This window comes from Fukomys damarensis, unplaced genomic scaffold (genome assembly GCF_012274545.1).
Source record: "Fukomys damarensis isolate Sample0158 unplaced genomic scaffold, DMR_v1.0_HiC HiC_scaffold_7, whole genome shotgun sequence".
Taxonomy (NCBI): domain Eukaryota; kingdom Metazoa; phylum Chordata; class Mammalia; order Rodentia; family Bathyergidae; genus Fukomys; species Fukomys damarensis.
In genome coordinates, this window is record NW_022900919.1 from 2,893,697 (window position 1) to 2,905,441 (window position 11,745).

At 43.2% G+C, this 11,745-nt stretch overlaps 1 protein-coding gene across 1 annotated transcript in view; it reads right to left on the bottom strand.

The window, feature by feature from the left end:
- Positions 1 to 4,705: 4,705 nt before the first annotated feature.
- Gabra5 (gamma-aminobutyric acid type A receptor subunit alpha5) overlaps positions 4,706 to 11,745 on the bottom strand; it is a 65,440-nt gene continuing 58,400 nt past the window's right edge. The window contains exons 9-10 of the mRNA XM_010612932.3: positions 9,314 to 9,525; positions 4,706 to 5,432 (exon numbers count right to left, since the gene is read on the bottom strand). Of these exons, the coding sequence (XP_010611234.1) occupies positions 5,130 to 5,432; positions 9,314 to 9,525 (515 nt within the window). The 3' untranslated portion in view covers positions 4,706 to 5,129. The remainder of the gene's footprint in view (positions 5,433 to 9,313; positions 9,526 to 11,745) is intronic.

Here is an 11,745-nt window from a genome sequence, read left to right on the forward strand (position 1 = left end):
GTCTCCACTGGTAGAAGGCCACATTCTCAGTGGACACTGGTGCTGCTGCTTCACTTCCCTCTGCAGGACGGAGGGGCGGACTTTTCTCCACCGCCTGTGGAAGTGTCGCAGCACTGGGTCCAGCGCCTGGGTGGTAGATGCCAGTAAGGACAGGCTTCCTGTGGTCTCCCAGGAGCACCCTCCAGAAACACGACACCTTGCTTTCCCAGCTCTGAAAGGGCTACCTTTCCTGAAAGAACCTTAATTCTTTTTTACCAAGATTAAGGGCATTCACAGTATTTAATGTATCAGGCCGTAAGTAAACAAAAATGTGCTCCAAAAGTCTAGTCACTGAAGGTACAGTGGTCCTATGTGAAACGTATGGACCACAGTTCAAAAGTATGGAAAACCAGGTTGAATTGGCAGTAAGGCCTGTGGACAAAGACCCTTCCCAATAAACCTAGAATAATTATGGACATGACATGTTTTCCAACCAAATGTACAAGAACTGTGCATTTAAAATGCCTCATTTGTACCCTGCACACACAGTTTATTTAGGTGAATCCGTATAAAACTGGCAGAAACCTGGGTACTGAGCATGTCCATGACAGAGAAACTCCAGGGTCTCCCTCTAAATCCCTCAAACCTAGGTCTGAGGAGCAGGGAGATGGCCGGCTAAGGAAAGGTGCTTTCTTTCCATCCATTCTCCCCGCTCCGTCACGGACCTGCCTTACGTTCACGTGAATGACAGGCTCTGGGATTACGTGGAGCACCGTCCTCTGCCAGTGTCTGCAGGAGGCTGGTTCCAGGGTGCCCTGTGGGACACCGAAATCTGCACGTGCTCAGGTCCCTTGTATAAAATGGCGTAGAATTTGCATATAGCCTCTCCACATCCTCCCACCTACTTTACATCAACCCTGGGTAACTTCTAATTCCTAACACAGTATAGATACTCTGTGCATGATTATCGCACTACATTGTTTAAGGAATAACGACGAGAAAACATCTGTGCATATCCAGTGCCGATGGAATTTTAGAATAATTTCAATGTGACTTGGCCTGAATCAAAGGTGGCCAAACCCATGGGAGAGCTGACTGATGTGGGCCGGCCCAGAACACAGGATCAAGATCGAGCGCCTCTCCAAGGACACTGAGCAAGGACACTGGAAAAGCAGATGCAGTCCGCAAAATGCTGTGGTCCAGACCGATGCACAGCGCCAAGAAGAAGCCCAGCGGAGGGAGAGCCAAGCCAGGCACTGCAGACTGGGGCAGACAGACTCAAGGGCCGCTCTGGGAGAAGAAGTCTGGGGGGCCCATGGCAGAGATGAGGGCGAGTGGGGAACGGCACCGCGCTGAGGGCATCCCGGTGCCTCTTGCTTTCAATGAATCAGTAACAAGGGAACTTGGGGATCTCGTGTCCCCGTGGGAAGCTCTAGATCCATGAGGCGAGTTACTTTTGTGCACGTTGTTACCACAGACTGTAGCTAGATGCAGCTCACTGAGGAAATGGGCTGAGGTTCATGTTCACGGATAAAGTATCAGGGAGAAGCAGCAGAGACGATGCCTACACCCACTGTTGGTGGAGCTGGAGCTGGCACAAATTAGCCAGAGAACTCGTTAAAATATGGATTCTCTTTATCTTGATACTACACTATGGTTTTCTGTGTTTCCAATTTTTGAAATAATATTTTGTTTATCATTGTAAGATAAGCATTAACCCAAAAATGAGAAGAGTAGGTCTGTTGGTTAATTCTTTTGAATGGGACATTGTATATATGTAGTGGTAGACATCCTTGTACATATATATACACACACACACCTCACTGTCTAAACTTCTGTATATATGTCATGTTGTCCAAGTACAGTGAGCCACAAACCAAAACTGTAAGGCATGTATGAATTCCTTTAAGTACAATATTTAAGACAGTTTTCTGATGTAGTGCTGCCATCCAGTGGTTATTCCTGGAATCTGTATATTTCCTGGCATTCTCAAAAAGCATTTTTACTCACAGCACTACCTTAGAAGAAAAGACAACAAAAACAAACCAACACAAAATCCAAACTAAAAAGCAAACATGAAGAAACAGTCATTCTGAGAGGTGAATGTAAAATTGATCAAGGACTCCTGACTACTAACACTGAGGACTCGAACTCAAGGCAGCCTAACCCCAAAGTCCATCCACGTTTTGACTGCGTATTTCCTCAGTTCAGAGCGGAAGCTTCGCCCTTCGTGCTGAGACTTAAATGGAGCGTACACAGTCGCACGATCTGCCTTCCTCAGAGTGAGACAGCACAGGGACAACGCACCGTGCAAGGGAGAAGAGGCGGAGTGGCGCTCCGTGCTCCACACCGTCTGCCCAGACTTACTCCGTGCTGCGTGTTCAGCTGCCGTGGGGAAATCGGTGACCTCTAAGATGTGTTCCCAGCTTTTTCTGTCACATGGCATGGACAAAGGGATGATGGTAGAAGAGCCCCGGGGTATGCTGAGACAGGAGAAATGGATGGTTCCCACAGAGCCTGCCTTCTAGAAAGTCCTTGTTCACCTCTTGTGATTCCTGCCCTGTAGACTAAGAGGGGACTTGCTCTTCTGCCAGAGGCCCAAGCCCAAGGAGTCTCCCCCAAGGCAGTGCTCACCACGGGATCTCACTCAGAGAGACAGGGAGATGAAAGGTAGCCTGTGTGTCCCAGCTCACCTGCACATCCAGGCAGTGAATGTCTCATGAGCTTTGGCCTGCTCCCTGAGAGACGTGACTTGTCTGGTTGGGAGTGGAGCCACCTGATGTGCAGGTATCACCCACAGTTGTACTCAGAAAAAAAGCCCATCTGTGGGGTCAGCATCTCATTCCTTTCCACCCCTAGGAAGGAAGTCTGGCTGGGGGAGGTTGGGTATTGAGGCTCCTGCATAAGTGACCCGGCCACCCTGCCTTTCTTCTGAAGAACAAGCCCAGCCAGAGTCTGTGAAATGATCACTGCTTCCTCAGACTCTGCTAGAAGAAAGCGTTCTGTCAGATGCTCCAGACTTATAATTATTTTGGGAATTTTTTTCTATCCTTGTTATCGTTTTCTCTGAGGTGATTATTATGTTCTCATCGAAAATAGCAAACACTGAAATATCTGCAAAACAAAATCAGAGGGCAGAAAAGAAATGAGATCTTCCTTGCTATATGTTCACCAGATAAAGAGTTCCACAGCATGGTAATGCACTGGGCATAACCTCCAAACTGGAGCTCAGCAAAGACCTGTATCAAAAGCTAGAAAACGTCAAGTCCTACGACCTGCTGAGGAAGACGTCATGTCCCATTACCACTGAGATGTCCAAGAGGAGTGTTTATGTATGTTGCCACTGGGACCTAGCTCATACTGTCTTTGTCTTCATACCACACAGCAAAGCTAAACTGTGAAGACTATACAAGAGACGTGTGAGCGAACAGTGAGAGCAGGAGCTTCCTACTGAGCCTTCAGTTTGCTTTTTGTTTTGGAGACTTTTATGTTGAGGTGTAGCGGAGCACACACATGATATTCTACAAACATATCTTCATTCTAAGAGGGAAGTGCTTCTTGGGTAAGTGCTGCTTAACAGCATCCTTTCTGTTCACTGTACTATCTGTTAGATCCTGAAGCCAGTTACCGAGGGAGCAGTGGAAGTCTTGCATACGTAAACAACCTGGGCACCTGGCCGACCTATCCAGGCTTCATTCTGGTACTGCTGGTGATCAGTCATAACTCCCGTTGTGAATGTGGAATTCCAAGTGTGTCATCAAGGGGCAGGACCTGTTTCTTTTATACCTGTTGATGTTTATTCAAACAAGTAGATGGCCCAGTTTCAGTACTTGGAATTACTGTTCACAGAGAGCTACAGGAAGGTAGCAGAGCTCCAGCTAGGCAGTCACCAGGCCCACTGCCAGTACACTCCTGGGAGCACACACAGGGAAGACCCTTCCAGGGAGAGGCCAAAGGCATCGCTCCATGACGCACATGGTGGAGAGTGTCTGAATGCACCTCTGCACCCTGGCCGTGTCTAAACAGCATTTCTCTCCAGCACTCCTCTATGGAATGAGAGTGGAATTTGGGAAATTCTGAAGAAGTTTTATTTCTTTTTTTTTTTTTCCTCCAAACAATTTCGTAATAGGTTTCCTTTACAGCATTTTAGGAAATTAATCTACTAAAACCTGAATTTTAAAAAGTAATACATACTACAAAGATCAGTCCATTTTTATTTTTTAATGAACATTAAAGATTCATATACAAAAGCTAACAGAGCAGTAAGTCAACAATGAAATACATACAAGAAAATCGAGTGGAAAATAACTCAGGTACAGTTTCTCACCACTGAAGCTCTACAGGCTGGCGGCAGAAGAGGTGGTCAAGGTTCCAGAGACAAGACCATGGACCAGCAGCTGAGAAGGTCATCAAATAGGTTTCATTTTAACAATTTTTTTCCCTTGGTCATTGTTCATTTAGTGGAGAGGTTAGGGTGGGATGGGAAATGGCCCCTCCACCCCAAAAAAGAAAAGAATTTTTAAGCAACTAAAATTTTCCTTGGGGAAAATCCTTGATCTGCTACTCTAACATACTATATGTTTCTGTTATTAAATTTATCTCCATAAATGCAGTCTATTCTATTTCTTAATGTCAAATCATGCAGTACTTTTCTAAATTCAGAGTAGTGAGAATTATCAAAGGCAATTAATTTTGGACATAAATGTCCACAGTTTCCTTTTAATGAAAAATGTGCTCTCTGTGATCTTTGTTTCCTATAGTAGTTGGTCAAGTAGTAATCATAGAGCATTTCTTAAAATATTTATCTGCTGGGAAATTCTGTATGAAATGACATTCAAAGTATAAAAAACATCATTAGGTAACACTAGTAACAGTTAAAAATATACTTATCTTGTTTGTAAACTATCAATGTTAAGATACTGAACATCTGAGTGTCAGAGTCATTGCCTCCTGGTTTTCTATAAAGTTGTTTACTTTGTCAGTGGGACTTTTTTGAAACTTCTGAAGTTACATATACAAACATCAAGTCAATATTATTTGTGTGTACTATTAAACATGCAAAAGTTTCCTGAAAGATAGTGTCCAAATACAGACAGTCCTTCTGCACTTCGCTGGAAGTATGGCTTCCTTGGAGTGTGGAGCACAGTGGCTTATTTGGGAGAAGCAGCTCCTTTTATCACTGGCTCCCTATTCAAATATGTTGCCCAGTACACTAAGTTGAAAGTGCCAAACAAGACTGGAAATACAATTCGAGACATCTTGTCAATCTTGCTGATGCTGTTGTAAGTCTTTTTGCTCTCAGCTGTCTTCTCTTCAGAGGACTTGACAGAGACAGTAGATACATTTGAGGTCCCTGCTGGAGTTTGTTCCTTTGGGATGTTTGGAGGGTGGGTCATCTTTCCAGTAGTGTAAGCATTTGTTGACTTACTTAGTTTGAGCTCACGTTCTTTTTTCTGAAAAATATAATAAGAATGTTAGGACATGTGATGTGCAGGCAAGAGCCAGGTCACTTTTAACATCTAAAGATGTATCTCTCAAAAGAGATAAATGTCACTGCAGCCCTGGAAGAGGGCAGCTTACTCTGTCCACTGACTTCTAAGTCTGGAAGCCCACATAGCCAGCAGACAGGAAATGCATGGCATGACCCACAGCAACGCTTTGCATTTCTCAAGAATATAGGATAAACTGAATTAATATCACCTTACCCTACAAACAATCATTACTTTTAAGTGCATCAGTGAAAGTGAATACTATATGTGGCTGTAAGAGCATCTCCAGAACAGCCCTAGAGGATTCCTCACAGAAAAAGGGGGAAATAGAATGATTTCATATTTACTGATTGGTTAATTTGGGGGATCAAACTCAGGACCTTGCACTTCTGAGGTGGGCGATGGAACCACTGAGCTAAATCCCTGGCCCAAGAGAATGGTTTTAAATCATACAGAATGAACCTGGTGCACACCTATGATTCCAGTGCTCTCAGAGCCTGAAGATAGCACTTTCAAGCCTGGCTTGGTCAAGTTATCTAATCCGTGTATCAGAAAAATAAAGAGTGGACCGGGGGTGTAGCTCACTATGATAGCCCATAGTCCAATCCCCAGCACTACAAAAAAAAATCATACACTGAGTACTGTTTGGAGCAGGGTATTTTCCACTAAGCCTAATGGTTCTGAGAATCATCCATGTTCTTGATGGTGCCAGTCATTCATTCCTTTTATTGGTGATCAGTATGTTTTGTATCAATATACCACCATTTGTCTCCTCTGGAAGGATAACTAGAGTGTTTCTATACTTCACTATTATCAGTTCAGCAGCTATGAACATGTTTGTGTTTTTGAAAACATGTTTTTATTTTTCATAGCTGTGAAATGCTAAAACAGACAACAATTTATAATGAGAAAAAATAGAATAGTAGTTACATTTGGAGATGCAGGAGCAGGATTCATGATGTTTTCTATTTCGATAAAGATTTGGGGCCCACAAGTATGTGTTTTTTGCCAAAATGCAGCAATAGTAGCCAAAATACTCATGCACTTCATGTTCCATAAAATTTACTTCAAGAGAATAAAACAGTAAACTAATATTGAACTCTAGTTAATGATATACATGCTGACCTATTTTGTGGGAATACTGCCATGTGGAATTTGTTTTGAAATGCATCAAAAAATAAGATAGATTCATGGGTGAGTTAAGATGGATGGGTGACCAAGAGAGGTGACAGATGCGGACAATATAACCATAGTAAAATGTTAATTTTACCAAGTGTTCATCGTAAAAAAAATATAAATGTTGTATGATTTGAAAATAGTCATAACAAAATGTTGGGAAAACTGTTTCATTAACAAAGAAATATGATCCCACCGATAAAATTTGAAAACCATGTGATAGGAAAGGAAAGGAAACATACCAACCAGTCAAACTTTGGAAAAGACAGAAAGCAGAAAGAATAAGCAACAATGCAAAGGGAATCAGGTGGAAAGGGAGGCAGAGGAAGTGCTGATTCAGGTGTGAGGGACATGGGCATCCTCTGGGGTCCTGTGAGGGAGGAGGGGTCACCCCTCAGCAGCAGGTGCCTGTTAGCAACGCCCAGCATCACATGAGCATCGTACCAGTCAGCAAGGAGAAAGCAATAAGCCTGACTTGCTTTTGTGAAAGGTTTCCACTTCTGGGTGTAACCAGGGAGGGGCACTTAGATGAAACTATGATTCCTTAGTGTCCTTGAAGAATGGGTTCTGAGGACCTCAAAGACCCATATCCCTTCTGTAAAACGATGGCATATTTGCCTGTACACATCTCCCCAGGTTTGATCATCTCTAGATGACACAGAATACCTAGTACCATGTAAACATGAGTTGGTTAGGGAACAATGACAACACAAAGGCTGTATGTGTTCAATACAGATGGAAATGTTTGATTCTCAAGTAGTTTTGTTCTGGGGATGGTTGAATCCAAGGATACAGAGGGCCAACTGCACAACTTGGCCATGATAATAGGTATTTTTAAATGGGAGAGAGGAGCAGCGGAACCCAGCAGCATATGGCTCAATGAAGCCCACGCCCTGCGATGGACATGATCTCTGTCCCTGAACCCCTTCCAGGAAGGGCTTTCTGCTCACTTGCAGCACTGAAGCCACCTGTCACCTCCTGCAGGGAGAGCCTCACTGCAGAGCACTACCTGCTCCTAGTCACATCCTTCAGCTTTGCAGGGCCTGCATCATAGTGCAACATCGTCCTTGGTCAAATCTTACTTCTTGTTTCCTTTCCCAAGGGCTCATTCCTAAAAATTACTTTCACCTCAAACTCAGAGACAGCAGTTGCCTTTGAAAACCCTGACATGAAAAAATGGAGAACACAGTCTAGATTGCAAGTTCTTCCTGCTTCTAATTTACAGTCATTTTATCAGTACAAGCAGACTAAGAGGAGGTTCACCCATTCACACTCACTGCCCTGACAGAATTATATGACCGCTTCAAACTCTGTCCCTGCACAGAGTTAGATCTGCCAGCCCACAGCCTTCTGGGAAAGGAAACAGCACATCATTCCGGATTCTACAACACCAATTGACTGCTGATTCTGAACCAGTGCTGCATGTGACCAGACAGTCCTCACCATTCTTCCGGCTTCCGTGCAGGTCTCCCTTCAGATCTAGGGCAATCAGATTAGTAACAACAGTAGGTTAAATGTGCAGGTGCCAGTGACAGTAATGGCAACACTGGCAACAACAATATCCAGAAACAAGATCCAACAACATTTTCATTGTCTCTATTCGCCTGGGCTTCGCTTTCCTCCCAGACTCCCAGCCATGGGCCTGACCGCTTCAGTTAATCCAGTGACCTCTCAACAGCTCCTCTACTTCAGATTTGGTCAAATCTATCACCATGAGGCCATAAAAGACCAACTGCAAACATTGACCACTCAGCAGCACTAAGCAGGGTGCTGGGAAGCCCCTTGCCCCTGACAACACTCTCCCCGCACCCCACAAATATCATCCTTGGGTTTCCTGCCTGTAGCATTAAGTCCACATACTTCAGTGAGGCATCCTGACAGTCTGAGAGCAACTCTTCCCTTCAAATGTTTTCCACAACTCCAATCAGATCATTCCTGTTTCCCCAACTTTCCAAAGTTTCCCCAAAAGCGGCTCTGTGTACTACAAGCATCAGACACTGAGGCAGGCATGTCAGACTGTGAGACTCGACTCGGAGAGTGAGCATGAATAACTGAGCATTTATTTCCCTAAAAAAATACTTCAGGTTGGAATCTTGTGCAACTCTTATTGCTTCAAATGTTCCTCAGATTTGTGCACAAGTCACTTGGTAAACATTTGATGAAAAACTGTTTCAAACAGAGCAATACTTTCCATGACAATTCATGCACACAGTTTAAGTAAGTGAGCCAAATCACTTAGTGGACTGGGTAGGTCTGGCTGGTAGACTGCGTCCGGTAAGCTCTGTGTTCTCTTCATGACATGAGTGCCACCCTGGAGAGGATATGCTGCAAAGTGAAGTGTCAGATGAATGTCCAGAGAGGGAAATGTATAATTAAAACCCTGCCAAGTCATCCCTGAATAAGTAGGGCCTTTCTCTGCAAAAATAATAGCCTTGAATATAACTGAACCCAAGGCATTCACACATTAGACCTTTTGCTTGAATAAAATCGGTAACCGAAAATAAACCATATGAGTGACCTATTACAAGTAAGAATTTGTAATAATCTTGAGTATAAGGGAAGGGGTCATTTTGGGGCGGAGGAAAAAGAGAGTCTCATGTAGACACAGAATAAAGCACATTTTCTCAATCAAGTTGACCTGAAAGAAAAGAGGAAAATAAAGCCAGTACCTTGATCTTGGCTGCTTCCAAAGCTTTTTTGCCATCCCAAGCCCAGCCTCTCTTCGTAAAATAGTTGACTGTGGCAAACTCAATCAGCGCAGAGAAGACAAATGCATAGCACACAGCAATGAACCAGTCCATGGCTGTGGCATAGGCCACTTTGGGCAGGGAGTTGCGAGCGCTGATGCTGAGTGTTGTCATAGTCAGCACTGTGGTCACCCCTGCAGGGGAAAAGGTGGAGAGTAGAATTAAGTCAGTAGAGCCCAGGGGTCCCCAGCACAGCACCGCTAAATGGAATAGATAAAGACACAGAAGGAACTGCTGACTTTAATCCAGCCTGCCAGGCATCTGTGGCCTCTGTGGAAATGTTGCAGTGACCACAAAGAAAAGCCAGATTGCTTGGTGAGAGATGCTGCTCTAGGACTGGCAGTTATGGACCACCTCTGGGGTATCAACTAACTGCAAGACTCTGACATATGCTGCATTTTGAAATGTGTGCTTGTCCCCATTTTTCAGGAAGGAGTCTGAAGATTTAAAGATGCTTGGCAATACATCCATATTCATCCCTCAGTGGATGAGACCAGGCATGTTTGGAGTCAGGTCCTTTTCAGTCTGAGCAGCTCCCTGGTGTGTACCCTGCCTCCCTTCTACAGCATTCTGTCTGCTGAGTGTGCACCCATTCAGGGAATGCAGCAGTCACACACCAGCTGTGGGTCAGATTTTAAGAGCACCTTTAATATTCATAGATTGAACTCAACCTCACTTCACACTGTGGGCTTATTTGGAAATACAGACTTTCCAGAAGAAGCTGAGTTAAAATGAAGCCATTAGGGGTGTCCTTAAAATAACTACTGTTCTTTAAAGAGGAGGAAATTTGGTGAAAAGCATGCACACAAGACCAATACATGTAAGTACTAGAGTTTTGCTGTCATGAGCCAGAGAGCTGCCAGAAACCGAGAACAAAAGCCAAGAACACATTCTCCTCAGAATCCTTGGAAGGAACTGACCTTGCCTGCATTCTGATTTTGGACTCCCTGGCTTTAGAATTGTTAGACTTAAACTTGTGCCATTTGAGCGACCCAGGTTATTGGAGGTCCTTTGTCTCTGTCTCTCTGTCTGTCTCTTTCTCTCTCTGTGTCTGTCTACCTGCCTCTATTTTTTTAAAAAATTATATTTATATAATCTATCTCCCATCTTGGCCACGGGGTAGAGTTTTCCTACACATTCCCACCATGATGTGCGGCCTCACCACAAAAGCAATAAGACCAAATGACCTGAAGCTGAAAGCTTCAAAACTGTAAGATAAACCTATTGTCTTTTTTATTGGTTATCTCAAGTATCTTGTAACAGTAAGGGAAAGCTGACTAAAGCAGTATACACAAGAGAATCAATGATGACCAAGCACATCTACATCCACTTCTCTGTGCCAAAATACCTCTGAAGTTAGTTTTCTGAAATTATATCTGAGGGATATAAAATAATGATGTTCTAGATTTTCATTACATGCAGTTGCCCTTAAGTATCCATGGAGATTTGGTCCCTGGAACTTCTTGAAATCCAAAGGGACTTGGTGATCAAGTCTCTTAAAGAAATAGCAAGGGTTATTTGCATCTAATTTATATGCATTCTGTTGTTCACTGAAAATCATCTCTAGGTGGCTTATAACATCTAATACAGTGCAAATGCCATGGAAATATTTGTTATACTATATTTTAAGGCAGTAATTACAAGGAAAAATAGTCTGTACATGTTCATTACAAATTCAGTTTTTTTAGCCAATGTGGCTTTGAATCTGTGAATGCAGAATTTACGGCTACACAGAAATGACTCTGTGTGTGTTTGATTACTGGTTAATTTTCAAGTGATAAATGCATTTCCAAGGAAACTGTTGGATAACTTACAAAGTAGTACTTTCCAAGAACTGCAAAAATATCATTGCAAAATCTCTCATAAGACAAGTGTGTACTGGCAGTTTCAGATCTTACAAGAAAGGTTATTAGGAAAAGTTTCTAAAATGGAAATAATTATTAAGTAAACTACATATTATTCCCCAAATTCTCATTCAGGGTGAAATCCTACCTTTTCTTCCAAAAGTTACATGTTTGGTTCCCAGGTCAAAAAATGTACAGGCAGCACTAGAAGTTTGGTAGATTGTGTTAGTCAGGATTTTGTTACTATAATAAATTACTTGAGGCAGACAACTTGAAAACAGTACAGATGTATTTTGTCTCACTGTTCTGGAGATTTCAGACCAGGGTAAACTGGCCCTGCTGCTTCTGAGCCATGAGGCAGCACCTCCTAAAGGCTCTCCCACCTTTAAAAATCCCCAGAGCTTTGGAGCAAGCCTCTCAAGAGCCTCTTGAGGACATTTAGGATCTGAACTACAGCAGGGGCAGTGTTTTGTTTTGGGTTTTTTTTTTTTTTTTTTTTTTTTTTTTTTT